This window comes from Mastomys coucha, unplaced genomic scaffold (genome assembly GCF_008632895.1).
Source record: "Mastomys coucha isolate ucsf_1 unplaced genomic scaffold, UCSF_Mcou_1 pScaffold22, whole genome shotgun sequence".
Lineage (NCBI taxonomy): Eukaryota > Metazoa > Chordata > Mammalia > Rodentia > Muridae > Mastomys > Mastomys coucha.
This window is the reverse complement of record NW_022196905.1, coordinates 211,696,057-211,718,088: the sequence shown is the minus strand read 5'-3', so window position 1 is coordinate 211,718,088 and position 22,032 is coordinate 211,696,057. Positions and strand designations below refer to the sequence as shown.

Sequence of the window (22,032 nt, the reverse complement as noted above, 5' to 3'; positions counted from 1 at the left end):
GTGTAATAAGCATGTCAGGTGTAATAAGCATGCCAGGTGTAATAAGCATGCCAGGTGTAATAAGCATGCCAGGTCTGCATATGCCTTGTGCTACATCACATGTATTTTAAAGTATACAAAAGTATAAAGATGTAAGTATATCTACAATTGTACATGTATTTTAATTTTTATTTATATGTATGTGTACCTAAGCATTCTAACTTCAGAGAAAGAAAAGGATAAACCTATCATAGTGGAATGTTTTACCATCCTTTTTAAATATAAAAAGATGTCAAAAGATAATAAAAATTTAGAACAATTGAATAAATGATAACATACTTGATTTATAGGGTAAATGAAGAAGCTTTTGTGGGCAGTTAGAATATGCATTCTTATCAGCTTCATGCTCAACATTAACTACAAGGTAACCATGTACCAGACCATAGAAGGACAACTCTCAGAACATTTTAAAGAATCATATTATACCATAATGCAGCAAGCACAGAAATCTCAATTTTAAGCCTATTATAATAAGACGAAAGTCATCTAATTGATTTAAATTGAGAATACATTTCAACATTCCTTGTGATTCTAAATGATAATTGTAATTGAAACTGAGAACTGCTTACAGACTAAATGAAATTGAATGCAATCCATGTCCAAAAATATGAGAGTAAATAAGAATATGGGGGAATGTATAAGCTTAAGTGTTTATATTAAAATAAAGAAAGGCTTCAAATTAATATGCCAAGTTTACTGCCTGGGATGATACACAGTGAATATGAGGATAAATTTAAAGAAAACAAAAGGAAATAAAGAACAGCAGAAACTGATTAGCAAATTGTGCAATAAAGTCAGAAGATCTTGGTTGTGAAAGCACAAAAGAGATCTATAAAGTCAGACAGTCCTCCTCAGATAAAAAGAGGGGACTCACCAGGCAGTGGGTAGCCATCATGAGCTCAGACTCATTGATTCAAAAGGCTTTTAGCAAGTTATTTTTCTGAGATCTAGGTATACAGCAAAGACTAAATTTATCATTCTCTCACTCATGGAACTTCTAATGTGGTGGTGGTGGGTATGTTATATGGATACGTGTGTGCGTGTGTGCGTGTGTGTGTGTGTGTGTGTGTGTGTGTGTGTGTGCGTGTGCGTGTATGTGTGTGTGTGTGTGTGAATGTAGAGGCCAGAGGTTTTCATTTAGTATCTTCTTTGATTGCTCTTTATCTTATATATTGAGACTGGATTTATCACTTCAACTAATAGCTTACCAATATGTCTAGTCTAGGTAGTCAGCTTGCTATGAATATTCTTCTCTCTTGTGTCCTAAGCTCTGGCATTAAACACCCACCTGACAAATATATATACATACATACATATATATATATATATATATATATACACATACATACATATATATATGTATGTATGTGTATATATATATGCTCTAACAATTGTAGTTTTAGTCAGAAAAGACTTTAAACTTTAACTAAGCTTTCCCAACAATTAGGAAGATTTGGATCACTTTTTAAATCATTCTGAAAATTCAAGTTATCCTTAATTCCCAAAATAGAGTTCTGTGACCTAAAAATTACAAGCTAGTTTCATTTGTGAACATAGATGTAAAAATCCTAGGCAAATTACTAGCTAACAAAATCTTCTCATGTAGAAAATAGATAATATATCATGTCAAAGTTAGGCTTACTACAGAAAGACAAAGATAATTTAATACCAAAAATTTACATGTGTCATGATATTAATGGAGTCAAGTAGAAGCACTGTGGTGTGTTTCTTGCATCCAAATGGATGCAAGAAAGCTATTTAATGAAATCTAAATACTTTTCCTTGTTATAAACTATCTTAAAATTGGCAGCTAGTAGAAACCATGTATGAGCATGTGCATGTATATGTTTGGGGGTTACCAATGGATCCACAGAATAGAGTGGATATTTCAGGAATGCCTATGCATCTATAGGCATATGATAACTGAAAAGGTGCTATTCCTTATCATTGCAGAAAGGAGTCATTATACCATAAAAAGAGATACCAGATTTTCCATATGGAAGAAAAAATTAGCACAGACTCCATCTCACACATAGATTCATTCCTGGTGGGTGAGGGATAAAAGGCTTAAAAGCAAAGGGTAAAACAAAGCAAGCAGACAAACAAGAAAGTACTTTACCTTGACACTTGAGAGATGGGAGTCCTAAGCCCTCAAAATAGGGAGGAATTCATTCAACAAGTTGGAGTAGTCATCCATCGTAGGTGAGCTGCCTCCTTTTACTTCCATTTTCTCTGTGGCCCAGGTGTTTTGATCTTGCTGTTGAAGTGCTAAATTGTTTCCAATCTGAACTACCCTCACAAGACATCTTCTAGGACCATCACAGCCTTTTCCTTTAAAGTGCCAAGGAGACTGTAAGGAGCCTTGCAAAGCAAAGGACACTCTTAGATTACTTCCATTTTCTCCCATGCTTTAACTTACCCACACCCAATGGAAAGCAACCATTTTAATGACTTATCATCAAGTTATAGCCAAGTATTCTGTTTACTTATCACAGAAGTCATGACTCTTCTTCTACAATTGTACGCCAATAGTTCAAAGAATTTTTAGTTAGATTTCCAAGTCTGTTAGAAATGTGAATGTTCTTGGTGGCCAATATGATCCTCCTCCTCCTGTTAAATGAGTCCTTGCTGCTATTAACTGTTTGAGTTAAAGTCTGTTAATTGTTACTTACTATTAGAGACAGAACATGAGACCTGGGTACTCTAAGTTCGGCCACCTACCCTGTAGAAAGTAGGCCTGTTAAAGAAAAAGGTTATCATTTAATGTGGACACATTGGGAAAAGGATCAAAAAAGCCTAGTGACACTCTCCCATGTATATCTTTGAGGTCCTGAAATGAAGTTTAGACATTATACAAGACTATCAGTTCTATTCAAGGTGTGGTCTTTCCTATCATCATGGGCTGAGCTCCGGTCTCTCCTGCTTGGTGGTATGACAGATTGTCAGAACTATTTGAGTTTCTTCTCAGGAGAAAGTACCCCCTCCAGCTGGTACTGGACCCCCAGCCTCTTCTCTCCCCAGCATGAAACTCCTGAGAAAATGTATTGGGGATAAAAATTTGAATAGTTTCATAACCAATGGGAAGGAAACAAGTCTCTTTAGAATATCTTGGTTCCTGTTAGCATTGTTAGAGCAGAAATCCCCTCTTGTCCTACTTGAATAAACTTCCTGACCTTGTGTATTTTGTCCACCCTGGGACCTTCCTTCATGCTCACACCTTCCTTCAAAAAACTTCAAATAGGAAAAATGTTTTCTTGGCCAAAACAGAAATGTCCAAGTGTTTGGAGACAACAATTCTTTAAATTTTGATGACAGTTTTTGTTCTTACCAGTTCACCTGCTTGAATAAATCACTTGCCATTCTCTAGGTTTAATTATAAACCTGTAATTTCTCTGTAAAATAGAAGCCATTATTTTTTGGCTTGTTCTCAACCAGGCCCCTTGAGTGCCTAGAGCAGTGCATTTTACTTTACCTCCATCTTTTTTGTTTCAAAGACCTTCATTTCTATCTCTGAAGATTGATGGCTCAGCCTTCCCAGACCTAACTTAAAAGAAGAAAAGGGGAGCCCAAGGAATACCTTCTCCCTCCCCCCCCCCACATTTCTTTGCCAGGAACACAAATTCAGGAGATAAAGAACCTGGGGAGAATCTTCTGGACTTTGTGTCGGTCCTCATGTCATTTGGGACATTTACAAAATGAGTTGCTCACCAGAGATAGCCCAATGGATAGAAACATTTGCTGTGCAAGCCTAAAGTCCTGCATTCAGTCCACATTTCCCACCTGGCAGAGACACCAACTTCTACTGGTTTTCCTCTGACATCTTCATTTGTGCTGTGCTGTGCTGTGCTGTGAGCATCCCTATGCATATACACATGTGTTATAAACACACTCATCCATATTCAAGGTAATGATAAATATTAGACTTTTAAAGGAGAAGAGAAAGGGCTCATCCAGTCAGAAACCTTATTCTTTTCTCAGCTTCTCTTCTCCCCTAGTTAGCACCAAACTGTCCTTTCTGTCTTTCTTTCATATCCTATACAAACCACCATTCCTGCCTTGTTTGTGCCCATAAAGCTCACAAGTATAGACCCATACAAGAAAGAATGGAAATCCAAATATGAATGAAGATCAGTGAAGTTGATGGTGGGTGGGCAAGCCATCAGTCATGTGATAGCAGCAGGGTTCTCTGTGTAGTGTGTGCTGTCATTTAGGGTAAATAGTGCTTTTCAAAGCAAGCCAGTAGACATGGCTTCATCCTCAAAAGGTGAATGGAGATTTCTACTTAGATTAGATAGCAATGGCATTCTAGGAATGACCTCACTTACAGGCAGGCGAAAAGACTCTTAGTTGGGAAATTAAGGATCCTACAGAGTATGTCAGCTAAATATAAAAAGCTGAGATTCCAGTTCTTCCCTTTCTGACCTCAAAACCAGAGTTCTTTCCTTTAATATTTTCCATAACAAGCACATTGATTTGGTGGAGTACAAAGCTCTAGATTCAATCCAGTGTAAGACAAACTCAACATGGTGGTATACACCCATAATTCTAGCACAAGAAAGGTGTACGAAAGAGAATGAGAAGTTCAAGGTCATCTCTGGTACATGGTGAGACCCAAGCCCTCTTTAAAACAATGATAAGAAGCCCTCCTTATTAATTAGGAAACAATGGGGCTGGAGACCCATCTCAGTGTCCTTCCAGAGCACCTCAGTTCAATAACTAGTACCCATGTGGCAGCTCACAGTTGTCTATAACTCCCGTTCTTGTGGAGTCTGATGCCCTATTCTGGCCTCAGTGGGCATTGCATACAGAGTGTGCAACCACTCATGCAAGCAGAACATCCATATACATAAAATAAAATATGCTTTAGAAAATAAACTGAAGATGAAGATCTTCCAGGACAATTCTATTAGACTGTTTACTGTGAACCATCTTCAGGGCTAACTCACGAAAAGACACTTTATTCAACATTGTCTCCCTGAGAGAACATTTTAATTTTAAGCAGCAGACCCAGAGTATGAATTGTAGATTCTGATCCATTAGTTATGTAGGGAATGGAGTGCATCAGAAAGGAAAACATGAATGCAGAAAAAAGACACTAAAAGGAATCGTGACATCTACATGGGAGAGTGAAATATTTGTAAAGGAAATGCATAACATCTGCATAAAAAAGTAGCCCATAACTCAAGTTTGAAAACATTTTATAACATTTAGAGATCAACTTCCACATCTTTTGAAGAAGATGAGGGACCAATGTACATTAGTATATTGGACATGTCACTACCAGGCAGACAGCTATGAAAAATGAGGCAGAAGAACCCAGAGAGAAGGTAATAAGAATGATGAATGCAAAGGGTGACTCATGAGGATTGGTGTGGATTGAGGGAGAAAAACCAGCTGGTTCACTGGAGAATATCTAAAATCTGGAATCACCACCTTCGTCTTTTGTGTTTGGCCAGCTCCTGGTTTGGCCAGAACTTCATTCAAACAGGGCTCCAGATTTTTGTGATCTGGGTGTTACTGGGTTTCGCTGGTATACTTACAGGGTCCTCCCAAGTAAATATGAGATGCCATCACCTATTTTGGTTGCCTGCTTTGGTTGTTGTCATACTGTGACTAGAGCCTTGAACTCTCTCACACACCCAGAATACCTTACAGACCATTTATGGCTGGCCAAGCTGTGTGGCTCTCATTGTTATGTTTGTATGTGTGAGTGTACTAAGGTGGATGCACATACACAAGTGGACATACACAAATGCACATAATTGTAAAGGCCACCTGTCCATCTATCATTGACCTGAGGCTTGTCATTGGGCCTCCCAGCTAACACCACCTGTCTTAACTTCCTCATTTTCGAGAGTCCAGGCTCACATCACACAGTTCAGCTTTTCATTTGTGAGCTCTAGGGATCTAACTCAGATTCTCCGACTCCACAGTATGACATCAAACTCCTTACCCTATTCTATTCTATCTCCTTATCTGGGAAAATGGGAAAATAACCATGATTTTGCATAATTCAAGAAGACTGCACACCACGCAATTATGACAGAGCTTGGAGCTATATAGGAAGCCCACTGGTCTTACTATTTAGAAATACTTTTTTTTTTTTTATTGTTTTGGTTTTTGGTTTTTTGGGTTTTTCAAGACAGGGTTTCTCTGTGTAGCTCTGGCTGTCTTGGAACTCACTCTGTAAACCAGGCTGGCCTCCAACTCAAAAATCCACCTGCCTCTGCCTCCCAAGTGCTGGGATTAAAGGCGTGTGCCACCACTGCCCAGCTGGAAATACTTCTTTAAAAAAATCACTGTTGAAATACTTTTTAGCCAACTAAAGAAAGAAATATGTCAACACATTTTTTCTCATCCATTTGTCACAACTCTCATTTCACATGTAGAAAAAGAAACATCCAAAGAGAGGAAGTGAGTCACCCAAGGGCAGAAAAACAGGTCGGTGGCATAGCTAGGACAAGCGTCTGAATTTGGTGGCAAGTGCCCTAGCACATGATATAAGCAAATGTTCTTTGGCTCTCAACTGTCATCTGTTGTTCACTCTTTGGTAATTTCTGGCACCTAACTCCTTGGGTTCTGTTAGCATAAGCTCTCTGCCATGGCTTTGGTACACACAACTGGTAGAACTTAGAAGCAGTTAGTCCTAGAAATGTCAGCAACATTCTTAGAGATACAGTGGTACACCTGAGAAATATACCCTACTCCAGCATTTTTAGCAGGGTATATGTAAACCTTGTGAAGAGCTGTTGATGGCAGTTCCTTTAAAGTGGAGAGATCCTGGAGATGGGCAGAGTTCTAGGAACTCTGAATGGCCTACTGTCTTTATAATCCTGTAGTCAGGAACCTGGTTGATATTACTTACTCCTGCTATTTGCCATCTGTGCTGTATGTCAGCACAGAGAGGCCTATAAAATAGCAGACTGCCTGTGGTACAGGTACCTTAGAAGCCAATGTGGGACAAACTGAGGAAGAACGGGGTTCAAGTAAGGAAGTACAATATTTGGTGGTTGGACAATGGCACACTAACCTACACTAGGGAAGGTTTGGTTCTCCACCTTCACAAAGCAAGCACACACACACAAGCAGCATCACAAAGCAAGCATGATGGGCAAAGGGGAGGATTCAAAGATCTACCTTCTGGAAATTACTGTAACTCAAGTGGATTCTAGGATTCCAGTCAATCAAAAAGAATAGGAGAGTAGTCAAGGCCAGGCAGCGCTGTCTGATGTCTAACCTTAACGGACGACTAGCAGCAGAAGCATCTGGCGCTTCAAACTACTTCAAAAGTAGGCATGCAGATCAAACATCTAATAATCGTGGATCACACGGAAATTCACTTCTTTAGGTTAGCAGTTACTAAATATAAAACAAATTTGCATTTTAGTTAAATAGATGTGCTTATTTATTTTTACATATGGAATTTAATTGTGAATGAATATATGATTCAGGATGCAGGACATTTTGATGTTTTTGATAACTGTTGAATATTTTGGTTTTCTGATTTCCAATGCTGGGAACACCACTCCACACAGATATATAGTATCCAAATGCAGAGATACATTTAAAACTGTTCCAGGCACTAGTGGAAATTCTGTCCCAATAGAAAGCCAGAATTCAACACTCCTTTTTTTTTTTTAACTTTTTTTTATTAATTAATTGATTTTTTACACTCCATATTTTATTCCCCCTCCCCCCAGTATACCCCCTGACTGTTCCACATCCCATACCTCCTCCCCACCCCCCTGTCTCTGCAGGGATGTCCCCACCCCCCACCCCACCTGGCTTCTAAACTCCCTGGGGCCTCCAGTCTCTTGAGGGTTAGGTGCATCATCTCTGAATGAACACAGACCTGGCAGTCCTCTACTGTATGTGTGTTGGGGGTCTCATATCAACTGGTGTATGCTGCCTGGTTGGCGGTCAGTATCTGAGAGATCTTGGGGGTTCAGGTTAATTGAGACTTCTGGTCCTCCTACAGGATCGCCCTTCTCCTCAGCTTCTTTCAGCCTTACCTAATTCAACAGCTGCTTCTGTCCATTGGTTGGGTGGAAATATCTGCATCGATTCTTTCAGCTATGTGTGTGTGTGTGTGTGTGTGTGTGTGTGTGTGTGCTCCTGGGTTGCTCTGTGTGTGTGTGTGTATGTGTGCTCCTGGGTTGCTCTGTGTGTGTGTGTGAATGTGTGCTCCTGGGTTGCTCTGTGTGTGTGTGTGTGTGTGTGTGTGTGTGTGTGTGTGTGTGTGTGTGTTCCTGGGTTGCTGTGTTTTTGTGTGTGTGTGCGCGCGCGCACGTGCGCACATGCACACATGCACTCCTAGGTTGGTGCAGCAAAGTGGAGCAAAGTAGATTAGACTCATTATCTCTGCAGGATGGTTATTCAATGCCTGTCTGTTTCTCTGAAGTGTAAGTTTTAGACAGATTATAAAATTGTATGTGCGGCTTCGCATTCACAGTCCCTCAACCAGTGCATGACACAGCTGATTTTATATCTGTTAAATGAGTGAGTGAATGAATAAATGAATGGATGGTACAATCATAAGAAAATGTTTTTGAGAAAACCCACCTGCTTTTGTTTGATTGTATTTTACCATTGACTAGCTTGAGGACCTTGGAGCAGTCTGTTTCAGCCTTGCTGTCTGAAAGGCATTGGATCAACCCTGAACTTCTTTGTCAGGCTGACTCGTCCTTCTGCACTTAAGGAAATGGAGGTTCCAGGGAGAGAATGGAGTTGATTGTAACAGTTGGTGCAGTCCCACGCAGACTCTAGCTCAGCTGAGGGTCACAGTACTGGTAGCTGGTCGTACTGCGCTGTGTCTGGTTATAGGTGGAAGTTGGGAAATGCAGCTTAAATTAGACACACTTCCTATTATACAACAAGGGCATGAAAGAGGGGGGAAAACTTTGTAGAGTTACAGCCAAAGTCAAGGAATTCATTAATCTATACCCTCAAATCAGAGGACTGAAGGAGCCAGGCCACCTTGACCCGTCTACAGCTTGTAGGCTCTTGGTCCTACTACAGACTCTATACAGTCAGATTTCAGCCTTCTGAGGAAACAAAGAAGTGGCTGAGCTGCAATGTCTTATGCTGTGCAGAAGCATCGGGTAGTTCACAACCAGTCTACATTCATTTATCATCCTTCTGGGGGCTTCCAAAGTCCAGATGGGGAACATTCAATATCTGATAAGAGCCTACTACCTGGTTCATTCATCGCTAGCACTTTCTGAATGTGTCCATATGTACTGGTAGAGTCCAGGCTGCTCTTGGACAAAGGCCTTCATCCCTTTTACAGCCTAAGCACCCCCAAGACCCTGTCTCCTAATGCCATCACTGGAGGTTAGAGGAACTTTACTATGACTCTAGGGGAATAGGAGGATCTGGGCCATTAGATAATACTCTCTTTCAACTCAAGAATGAGGACATTGAGGACTGCAAAGGAGAAAATTAGGACGATTTCTTTCCTCTACCATCAAAGCAAAGAAAGGGAAGTTATAACAACCTAACTTCTGTTCTTCGTAGTCCAGAAGTAAGACTTAATAATCCTACTTTTATTAATCAGGTGGCCTTGGGCAGGGGCCTTGGGCTGCTTATCCTTCTTTGTCTCTTATTTCAGTGATTGTAGGAGTCTAGAGAGTCAACTGCTCTATTTGTTTAATGCTGCCATAACAGTTGGACTGGAGACTGGGGGACTTTATAGGAGATCCATTTCCTACTATTCAAAAACCTTGGAGGCCCAAGATTGAGGGGCTTGCCTCTGGCCAGGGTGTTCATTCTGTCTCAGTCCAAGGCAGAGGCAGAAAAGTAGGAGAGGGAACGGGGTAGGAAGGAAGCCATCTCTCCTGTTATCAGATGCCTGCCGCTCCATAAAGCCATTTGCCCTCCTGTTTCAGTTTCCTCTTAAAGAACCTGCATCTCAACACATAAATTTTGGCAAATGCTTTAAAATTACAGTACCAACAAATGCAAACCTGTTATCGAGCTTTCAAGATGCAGCTCTCTGCTTGGGACACATTTTAGCACTCAGCACGAGGTCTCTGAGCCCTTTCAGGTGTTCCACACAGGCCCCTCTGGGTCTAGCTCTTATTCTCACTCGATGTCAAGGACAGGTCTTTCTTGGTATGCTCCGTAGACACTGGGAATGTGACCACTGATGGGAGCCACCATCATAGAGCAGTCCCTTTGGAGCTAGCCCTTCCCTGGTCCTCCCATCCTTTGCCAGATTAGCTCCTGTGACACAGAGAATAAGGAAACTTCCCTAGGATTAAATGATAGCTTAGAACACAGGCAAACTTGGTTACATTCGCAGAACTGGTTAGCCAGCACGCTGCCAATGATGAAGGAATGAGTGAGTGAATGAACTTCAGACCCATACATCATATTTTGTCCAGTCCAAGCAATGTTGTATAGCCCTTGCCATCTGATAGCCTCCTTTCCAACCTCCAGGTCATCCACTGGAACTCCCCCAAGAAGCTTCGTGTGAAAAACAAACACGTGGAATTCTTCCGCAACCTCTACCTGACCTTCTTAGAGTATGATGGCAACCTCCTGCGGCGGGAGCTGTTTGGCTGCCCCAGCGAGACTGATGTCAACAGTGAAAATGTGAGTGTTCCACAGATCGTCAGGGGGATTGGCCATACTCTCATTTGTCTGTGTTGGGTCCTTGTTGGGTACTACACTCAGCTCAGAGCTAGACCCAGAGAAATCAGACAACTTAGCTGCCAAGGAATCCATGGCCCAGTGCATCATCTGGTGATTTCCTGTGGATCACTGCTGATATGGGAGGAGACATTCACTCAGCTGAATGGATTAGAGTGAATTTCCAAACAGAAGCAACTATCATTTATCTATGTCTGCCTCATGGCCAGGAATCTCCCAAGCATGTGGTGGTAAAGGTATCCACATAGAACACAGGACTCATCTTGATTGGTGCCTAGGGTGACACAGAAGGAGACTCCCACAGGGACTGGCCTCTTCTCAGTTGCTTTGGACAATAAAAGCATTGAGTGAGTAGTTCGAAGCTATTGGGTGTTTTGGTTATTACTGATTTATCCTGTTTTTTTTTTCATATGTTGTAGCTCATTTTTATTCATTGAGCCATTTTACTATGGAAAATGTTGAAGTAGAGAAATTAAGCAAGTTGCTCATGTTTACACAACAAACAAGGAGGACAGCTATGACCAACACTGAACTCTTAAGGATATAGAAAAGGAGCGTGGTAGCCACAGACAGCAGGGACACAGAGTCAAGCTGGCCTGAGTCGATTAGTTTTATTAACACAAAAATCCACAAGTCTCATCTTACAGAGAATAAAAGATAGTTTATTCTGGAGGCCCAGAAACACAGATTTATGTTATGTTATGTTAATTGAGTGTTCCAATGTAGTACTTTCATTAAGTTTATAAATTTTCAGAATTAGGAAAATCATAAATCCAGGTGAGTCTAAAGTATTGGTGGGTATATCGGAGATAGCAAGATGAAGCTTTCCTATAGGCTGAAGATGCTCTCTGAACTTTGTGGTTGATGGAAGCTAGTTAGTGGTCTGCTAAATTAATACATTCTAAAAAGTTTTAGATCTATTAGTCACAATATGTTAGTTCACAGAGATGAACAAGGAATGTCTGTCCTAGAAAAGTATAACTAGCCCAGAGTAAGGTAATTAGCCTCGGGGGCATGTAATATTTTAGTACCTCTCCAGTCCTGAAGCTCTCACCAGCCACGCAGTCACAGCAAACACAGCTTCTTTACTAGAATTGTTGTTCAGACTTTCTCATTACTTCTATCTCACTTTCTACTGCTGTAGAGAGACACTATTATCCTCTTATAAGAGAAAACATTTCACTGGATCTGGCTTACAGCTTGTGAGTTTTAATCCACTATTGTCATGGTAGGAAGCATGGCAACATGTAGGCAGACATGCTGGTAGGGAAGAACTGGGAGTTCTGTGTCTTGTTCTGCAGACATCAGAAGACTGCCAGCCACACTGGGTATATCATATCTGAGATGTCAAAGCCTGCCTCCACAGGAACACACTTTCTCCAGCAAGCCCACACCTCCTAATACTGCCACTTGCTATGTGACAAGCATTAAAACACATGAGAGCCGGGCAGTGGTGGGGCACGCCTTTAATCCCAGCACTTGGGAGGCAGAGACAGGTGGATTTCTGAGTTCGAGGCCAGCCTGGTCTACAGAGTGAGTTCCAGGACAGCCAGGGCTACACAGAGAAACACTGTCTTGAAAAACAAACAAACAAACAAACCAGCAAACTACATGAGTCTATGGGAGCCAATCCTATTCAAACCACCACATCTACCTATGGGGCCTTAAACAAGATAGCCTGTGTGTCTATATATCTTTCATCAACTGAAAAAGGGGCAAGAAATGGCATTTATACTCCAGAGGTTAGCATCTGCTGTATATTAGATTAGAAATCATATGCTGCTAGTTCTGTCTTTTCTGGGTCCTCAATGTCAGACACAGAAGAAATTGCTTCATTCATTCATAGATGTATATTGTAAATGTATACAGAGGTGTTCTCGTTCTGAGCGCTGAGGTGGGGCAGATGAGAAGAGGACTAGATAGACTACTGAGTGGTCAAGTGGACTAGCTGCACTTGAGGGGATGCCATTCAGTTTCCAGGACTCACATGGCAGCTCACTACCATCTGTAACTCCAGTTTCGTGGAATCTGATGCCCCCTTTGGCTTCTATGCCACTGTAGGAATGGGGTACACATACATGTATGCAAGCAAACACTCATACACTTAAAATGAAAATAAATGAATCTATTAAGACAGACAGTAGAGCAGAAGAGGAAAGAGACAATGATCTCCACCTCAGGATATGTGTATCCTAGCAGGATAAACACAGCTAGCTAGTTGATAAACCACCCAAGCTGTCAGGAAAAATGATCAGCTTACATCCAGTTCTACATAGCAATAGCTAGTGAGAAGCCAGGCAAGTTATTTCTCTGTGGAGCAGCAAGCTTGAGATGAGAGGGTAAAATTGACACTGAACCTGAATTACAGGAAAGCTAGCTGTAGTCAAGCTTAGGTGATATGATCCATGCAGAAGATGCACTTGGTGAAAAAGCACAGAGGCAGGGCCTGTTTGGAAAACAGGGTAGGTACTAATGGGTGGGAAAAAGAAGAGGGCACAGCAGATGGAAGGATATGTGAGCTGGCAAAGAGTCTATTGTATAGAAACTAAGTAAAAATGTATCTAAATCTAGAATTTCCCTCTTAGACTGGCAAGGTATTTTCTGCTGTCTTTGGTGTCCTGAGAAGTCTTTCTAGATTCTGTAGAATGTTAGGAGCCTTTCTGCCCTTTGATGGAGTTACTCTGATCATAATGCCACTACTACCTTCTAAGTCCCAGTGAAGTGGCTTTTTGCTCTAGCTTTTCTCCCTGGCCCCCTAGAGGACTTCTCAGTGTCTACAATTCACTGAAGGAATTGTAATTGAAACCCTTGAACTCTGAGAAGCATTCTGTTTCCATTCACTCCATTTCCTTGGCTTTTATTTTTGCTCAAATCAGAGTTTGTTCTCACCACTGGTGGTTGGGTACCTTCCAGATGACCAGTGAAAACTCTCCTTTCTCTGATTTCCCTTCTGTGGTTGTCTACCCACCAGTCATCTGCATCCCTGGCTTCTCAGGGTCAAGCATGAGTTCCTCAAAGGCTGGCTGCCCCTTCCTTCCCCTGTGTATATCCCAAGGGTTGGAGGGGTCACTTTCTGCCTTTCTCAGAGTCAATGACTGTGCTTGATTGCTCATTTTATATATGTAGATGCAAACCATAGGCCAGGGGCCAGACAATGAGCCATAGGCAAGCTGCTACTTAACAACTCCTCGTGAGGCAGAAGGAAGGCTTTCCAAGGTCTAAGGTAGTCTTCTTTAAGAACTCGGCATCCTAACCGCTCCCCACCAACTGCCATACACCAGGTAGACTTTTCCTGTTCCATCCCCAGCTCACCATTGGGTCTGTATGCTTTGCTGCCATCTAGAGTACTTTATCCCTCCCTGGGATTAAGTAATGTTTAAATGTTCTCATTTAAATGGCCACCCAGAGTAACCCCTTAAGTCATGTTTTGTGACCTATCTCATTTTCTTTCCATCAAAGCATACACTACTCTCTGCAATTGCCTAGACTGTTTTCTGTTTTCCCCAAATATAAGGCTTTTATGTTGGGAGATCTGGAACCTTTCTCCCCTGGACTTCCCGCTCCTAGAACAGAAGCTGGCACATAAATGTTCAAGGAATGAATGTAGTAAGCAGTTAATGAGAGAATAAAGGACCAGGTAAAAAGGAAGGGCAGGCAAGTGAAGGGGCAAGGACGGAGTCAGGAAACACTGCTGTTGAATTCTGTTCCACAGTTTTGTGCACTGTATTTGTATACAGCACAAGGACTTCTGACAGGGTTGGAAATTTGGAATAAAGCCTGATAATTTTATAGGTATAGTCACATTTACATTTGAGAGAAGTCAATGCAGGGAACAGAATATAAAAGACAAGATTAGTGACAGATAAGTACTCAGAGAAAGACGGAAGAACACAGTCAGAGGCTGTGTGCCAGCTAGATGTGAAGAGACAACAATGGGGTTGCACTTGGCTAGGCGCAGCAGGAATGGAGAGCTCAGTTCGGTGGATTTGTAGATTTTAAGGAGAGGGAAAGCGTATACCTAGCACTCATGAATCAAGGCAGCAGGTCCCTATTCCCTGCCAGGCAGGTGTCTTTTTTGACTAAATTGCAGGATAAATCCAGTAGTGACAGAGGCCGTATGGGGGGGGGGTGTCTGTGAATATTGTCCTCCCTGTGCCAAGCTCTATAGGAATCCCACCACCTGGTTCTCTGAAGCATGGCAAAGGTGAGGTAAAAACAAAGATAAAGGGACAGAGTCAAATCCAAGGTCTTGTTCAAGGCTAAGGCTGCAAACTCTAGGAAGAGGCCATCAGAGCTTCCACAGTAAACAGATGGCTGCAGGTCTGGAGAAAGGACCCAAATTCTGCTTCACCTGACCTTCAGATTCCCAGAGCGAACGGTTCCCACAGCAGACTGTATAAGCCTCGAGACCTTTCATCCGCCCAGCAGATGCTTACTGAGGCCCAGAAGGTTTAAGGTTGGCTTTCACTGTGCTTATCTCCTGAAGGATGCAGACAGGCATAAGTGTTACACAGTGACAGTCCATGGTAGTAGTAAGTGGTACATGGTGGGTGGTAGTTTGAGGGGGCATGGGGAAAAAGACATGTCTCTTGACTGAGAGACATCATCTTAAAGGGAATAAAATATTTTTCTTTTTTCCTCAGTATTTATAAATAAACCTAGATTGTCATGTATGGCAGGCACGTTATGACTACACCCCAGTTTCTCTTCCCTTCCCTCCCTCTCTTCCTCCTTCTTTTTCTTTCTCTTCCTCTCTCTCTCCCCCGTCTCTCTGTCTCTCCCTCTCCCCCCCCTGCTGTTTGATTTTCATTCTATTGTATTTAAAGTTTCACCAGGTCCCCCATACAGGCTTTATGCTCACTCTCTAGTCCAAGGTAGAGCTACATGTCTGATCCTTCTGTTCCCCAAGTGCTAGAATTGAAGGTCTGCACCACCAGACTTGGCCAGGAGCTCAGATCTGAAGGCTGAGTGTTGCATGTAGTTTCATTAAACATGTTTGCTCCGGCTAGGCTCTGGGACTAGCTGCCGCTCACCTGCCATCTAGTCAGTCCTCACGGCTAGCTAACATTTTTCCGAGGTCCCGGCTATACTCTGAGAACAAGAACTGCCTGTATTCCCAAGAGTGCCACCCGTTCCTCCTTGCTCACTGCCAGCAACAACCATTTCACCCAACTCAAAGGCTAGGCAAAGAGTATACTACCTTATCCTCCTTAGCCTCCGCAGCTGCACTTGCCTAAAGAGAGTACAAACTATCAGTACCCCGAGATACCTACATGTCTGCACCTTCCTATGTGTTTCACTGCCTGGTCCCACTCCTAGTCCTCTTTGTGCACTTCTCTTCCTGTCTCACCCAGAAATACAGCCCTATTCTTTGCCCAGCGATTGGCTTCTGCCATCTTTATAGACCCAACCACAATAAGGCAACCTCCCCCTACAGGCTGAGTAAGAAGAAATAGAGAGTCTAGAGTGTGGACTGTGTGGGAAGAAGCAGTGGAGACAAGACAGGCATGGGTTATAAGGGATGCCTTCTCAGCTCTTTCTTCAGTGGTAGAAGGCAGTAATGGTGATGAGGAGAGTATGAGCCCTCTAGAAATGAGCAACAGACATACGACATCAGCAAAGTCCCATGAGTGTTTTTAGATCCGGTGTACCATCTAAAGAATGGGAAGAGGGATGTCTTCCTGAGTCTTTCCTGGCTAAATCTTGTGACAACATCCAACATCTTGGTTTTCAGAAACACTCCATGCATTGGGATGTACCTTTTGTCTTAAGGTGACTGTCATTAAGATAAGTAGACATCAGATGTAATTAACACTTCTCAGCTGAGAGAATGGCTGAGAGAGAAACCTGTGGATTCCCTTAGAAATCTATCTACACAACATACAAGTTGTGTCAGCTTTGCTCTGGGTCAGACAGTCCTCCTGAGTAAGAAATTAATTCACAGCAAAATGGGTCATTTGGTTGTTCCTGATGCCGAAACCAAAAATAGATCAAATAAAACAAAATAAATGAGTTAGTCAATGGTATATTAGCTAGGATTACTATAGCTGTGTTGAACATTACTACCAAAAGCAACTTGGGAAGAAAAGGCTTTGCTCATGGAAAGGAGGTAGGATAGGACTCAAGCAGGGCAGGAGCTTAGAGGCAGGAGCTGATGCAGAGGCTCTGAAGGAATGCTGCTTATTGACTTGCTGCTCATAGCTTCCTATTCCTGCTTTTTGTAGATCCTAGGTCCACTAGCCCAGAGTGGGCAGCACCCACAATGACCTGAGTCCTCTCCCATCAATCACTAAGTAAGAAAATGCCCTACAGGCTTACCTACAACCCAGTCCTCCAGAAGTCCTTTCTCAATTGAAGCTCCTCCCTCTCAGTGACTCTACCTTGTGTCAAGGTAACATAAAACCATCAAGCATAGTGCTTGATATGTGCCTAAGTAGCAATGAACTAACTTACAAGGAGCACAGCCTCCAGCTAGGGGACTGCTGGTATGACAAAACATGATCATCTCACTAGATGCTGAGAAAGCATTTGACAAAACCCAACATCCCTTCATGATAAAAGTCTTGGAAAGATCAGGAATTCAAGACCCATACTTAAACATAGTAAAAGCAATATACAGCAGACCAGTAGCCAACATCAAACTAAATGGAGAGAAACCTGAAGCAATCCCACTAAAATCAGGGACTAGACAAGACTGCCCACTCTCTCCCTCCCTATTCAATATTGTACTCAAAGTCCTAGCCAGAGCAATTAAACAATAAAAGGAGATCAAAGGGATATAATAGCCAGAAAGTGGAAATAACCCAAATGTCCCTCAAGAGAGAAATGTATACAGAAAATGTGGTACATCTATATAATAAAGTACTACTCAGCTATTAAAAACAATAAATTTATGAAATTTTTAGGGAAATGGATGGATCTGGAGAATATCATCCTGAGTGAGGTAACCCAATCACAAAATAACACACATGGTATGCACTCTCTGATAAGTGGATATTAGCCCAGAAGCTCCAAATACTCAAGATACAATTCACAGACCACAAGAAACTCAAGAAGGAAGACCAAAGTATGGGTGCTTCGGTCCTTCTTAGAAGGAGAATAAAATGCTCACAGGATCAAATATGAAGATAAAGTGTACAGCAGAGACTAAAGAAAAGGCCATCCAGAGACTGTCCCACCTGGGAATTCATCCCATATACAGTTACCAAACACAGACACTTTTGTGGATGCCAAGAAGTGCATGTTGACAGGAGCCGGATATGGCTGTCTCTGAAAGGCCCTGCCAGAGCCTTACAAATACAGAGGCGGATGTTAGCAGCCAACCATGGACTGAGTGCAGTGCCCCTAATAGAGGACGTAGAGAAGGGACTGAAGGAGTTGAAGGGGTTTGCAACCCCACGAGAAGAACAACAACCAACCAGACCCCTCAGAACTCCCAGGAACTAAGCCGTAAACAAAAGAGTACACATGGCTCCAGCTGCATATGTAGCAGAGGATGGCCTTGTCATGCACCAATGAAAGGAGAGGTCCTTGGTCCTCTATAGGTGCCCCAGTGTAGGAGAATCAAGGGCCAGGAGGTGGGAGTGGGTGGGTGGGTGGAGGAACACCCTCACAGAAGCAGGGAGAGGGAGGATGTGATAGGGTGTTCCCAGGAGGGAGGAAAACCTGGAAAGGGGATAACATTTGAAATATAAATAAAGAAAAGATCCAATTAAAAAAAAAAAAGAAGACAGTTTTGACAAGAATATTGAATGACAGCAGCTAATGAGACATAACCATGCCTACTCAATAGTTTGTCTAGGCATCTATCTCTAGAACCAGTGAATTCATTTACATAATACAATATAATGCAGGGATTAATGATGTGCATCTATGGTTCCTTATTCTTTGCCTTTGCATCTCTCTCCCTACTCCATTTTTACCCACCCAGGCATTTACAGACACAAACCCTAGTGCTCCATGGAACCCAGCTGGTGAGAATCACAGTGGTTCTCTGCATGCTTTCCTATTCAAAGTTCCATCTCCTGCATCTTGCTGAAATCCCCCAAAGACAGGGAGCTCACCACCTTCAGGACAGGTGCTCCACTGTGGGCCCTTTCTAGATGAGAAACTCTACTTCTAGTTAATTTGAAAACAGACCCTCTACAAGGAACATGACAATCTGAGTCCTGTCCTCCAGAGAAGTAAAAACTAAGGATAGTCTAACCTTGCATTGAGCATAGCATGTCTCCCTATTGCTTGCCAGTCCATAACATGTAGCCCTCCCTAAGAACTGTACCACATAATAAGTCTCTTTTATCAAGAAGGTATTGCTCCACCCAAGGAAGTTTGCTGATAAAAGAATCTCTCTGTTTAAAAATGCTTGAAGTAGCCAGGTGTTACCAATTTAAATGGAACACAACGAAGTGCATGCCCTTACTTTAGTAATTAAAATACACTGAAGTCAATTCATAAATTTTTGTTAAGCCCATGAAGGCTTAAATAGACAGAGGCCTGCCCAAAGGAAGAATACCATATATCCAGGCAGAAAATGGCCTGGGACCATTGGCTGCTAGTTCTGTACGTTCTTTTCTGACAGCTATCACTTTGAGTTTATCAGCCTCAGGAACAGATCTTGTTAGGTTTATTTCCCTAGAAACCAAAAAACCAACAACAACAAAACAAAACAAAACAAAAACTATATATGTCTTTATTTCAGAGGGACTCATAGTAAAAAGTTATCTGCTATTAACAATTAATTATGAAACTTATTAGACATCTGCAAAGCAGGGAAAAAAGCAAAGACTGGACACCAGTGAGGTTGGAATTCATATGCAGTCATAGACGGTCACCAGCACCTTTCAGATCACAGCTTTTTTATCCTATGGCCATAGTAGACATCAATAGTTGATAGCTGCACTCTACCCACTTGGTCCTAAGTAGACATCAGTAGTTGATAACTGCACTCTACCCACTTGGTCCCAAGCTGCAAACCCTTCTCACATCAACACTCTTGGATCATCAGTTTCTGTCTCCTAGGAGTGGTATAAGTATGTAAGCTTTTTGTGCATCCCAAGCTTGAATTTCTGTAATGGCTCTTTGTGTTCCTCTGGGAGATCTAGCCACTTTCTGTTAGCATGTGGGAGCTGATATTTTCTGCAGGGAATGAGAGAGGGAAATACAGCTGTAATCACTATAATGACATGCCTTGTGAGTCATGTGTCACAGGAATAAGCACTGAGAAAATTGGAGTCACACAACTCCAAATGATAAGACCAGTATTATAACGAGATCTATCTAACTTTAAAGCCCCAAAGCAGGATAATGCTACCCCATACAAGTTGAGAGAGCTACATATTTAGACATGGCATGTTGATGATCAAAAAGTCTCTGCAAACCCTGCAAAGCATTTGTTACTGGTTCCATTTTTAGAGAAGGGAATGGAGACTTAGAGAGTTAAAATCACAAAACAATGATGGCAGGGTGAGAACTGATATCAAGCTCTCATTCCGTATTAGTCAATGTCCCTTCAACTGTTAAAAACATTCCCATCTCCACTCCTCCCTCCCGAACATGACCTATCTTGCACGGTTCCTTTCTTATTTTACTTCATAGCACTGTTTATCTGTGTGTGTGTGTGTGTGTGTGTGTGTGTGTGTGTGTGTGTGTGTGTGTGTTCAACACCAACATGTCAACTTCACTCCAAACCTATCTTTATAGAGTCTCATTGAGACTGGTGCTCACCAGTTGTCTACAGTGACTGGCCAATAAGGTCCACACAGAGTTACTGGTAAGGAGCCTTGCTCAGCCCATCTTAGGGCTCCAGGGACTGTCCATGCTGGACTTAGTTGCAATTGTGTGATGAAAAAGTTAGTGGCATGCTTCTGTGTCATGAGCACATTCTGGTTTTTCTCTGGGTTTTTTCTTGGGTACAGATGTTTCTACACAAGCCATCTGCTCTTTGGCAGTGCTGTACAGAATGATGTCATAAAGTGTCTATAGAATCTGCTCATGTATGTCTTATGTTTTAACTTCTAAGTGATCCATGGTGATGCTGTCTTTTCCTCCTAGTAGGCTTAGTATCTGGGAACAGAGCTTCACAGATGGCCAATCTATCCCTTCCTTCTCCAAAATCAGAAGCCATGTGCCTTTGTTAACATACTAAAGCCGCAAAGCAAACAAAGGAAGAGAAAGCGAACTCCATGCCCACAAGGAGTTTACAGATGTTTCTTTTCTGAATAGGAGTCTTGGCTCTTCTGCAATGTTGAAGAGGGAAAGAAGGCATTAGTTGGTAAAGTTTTCTCTTGGGAGATAACATAATGGTGTTTAGGCATATTCTAGATTAGCTTTGGTTTTTGTTGTTGTTGTTTTTCAATACTTTTGACATTTAGAAATCAGGAAGAGGTACTGGTGATAGGGCTTCAGTGGTTATGAAGACTAGCTGTTCTTCCTAAGACCTGAGCTTGCAACTTTTCACAATTCAAATCCCAGAGGATCCAGTGCCCTCTCTTGGCTGCCACAGGCAACAAGCATGCATTCGATGCACAGACATGCATACAGGCAAATGCTTATACACAACTACATATAAAATATATACACATAAATAAAAGTGTTAATAAAAAAATAATTTGAAGGAGCGGGCTGGTGAGATGCCTTAGTCCTTAGAGTGCATGCGATACAAGCATAATTATCTGAGTTTGATCCTCAGCAGTCATGTAAAATGCCAGATGTGGTGGTACACAGTTCTAATCCTAGTACTTGGGAGGCAGAAACAGGTGGATAGCTCACTTGCTGACCAGCCGAAGGAAATCAGCAAACACCAAATCCTATGAGAGACCCTACCTCAAAAGCAAGTTTAATTGCTCCTGAAGATCATCTGTCTTCGACATGCGTATGCTCATGAACATCAGACACATCAGGAGAACAAACATCCTGACCCATCTAACACCTGATCCTCCTCCCTTATCTAGGCCTTTCCTGCTCTTATCTTCAGGGTAGCTTCTTTTCTAAAGGCCTTAACAGGTGATTTTGAATGAATCATTTCCTCACGCCAAGAACTACACTCTGTACATGCAACATCCATCTCCCACCATCCCCTGTAGTTACCTTTGCTTATATACTTGAGGAAATTGGAATTCAGAAAAGTTAATAAAATGTCCATTCACCTAAGAGGAGAGAAGGGATTGAGCTCAGGACCTCTGGAAGAGCAGTCAATTCTCTTAACCTCTGAGCCATCTCTATAGCCTGAACATGCAGTTTTTGAAATCCCATTTATTACTTACAGACAGGTTAGTAAGTCCAGAAACCTATTTTACATATGTGTGTGTGTGTGTGTGTGTGTGTGTGTGTGTGTGTGTGTGT

The 22,032-nt window shown here is 42.0% G+C and overlaps 1 protein-coding gene across 11 annotated transcripts in view; it reads left to right on the top strand.

Moving 5' to 3' along the window:
* Large1 (LARGE xylosyl- and glucuronyltransferase 1) overlaps positions 1 to 22,032 on the top strand; it is a 503,421-nt gene that overhangs the window by 445,207 nt on the left and 36,182 nt on the right. For all 11 annotated transcript variants that reach the window (XM_031340318.1, XM_031340326.1, XM_031340316.1 and 8 more), the window contains one exon: positions 10,480 to 10,635. In XM_031340318.1, the coding sequence (XP_031196178.1) occupies positions 10,480 to 10,635 (156 nt within the window). The remainder of the gene's footprint in view (positions 1 to 10,479; positions 10,636 to 22,032) is intronic.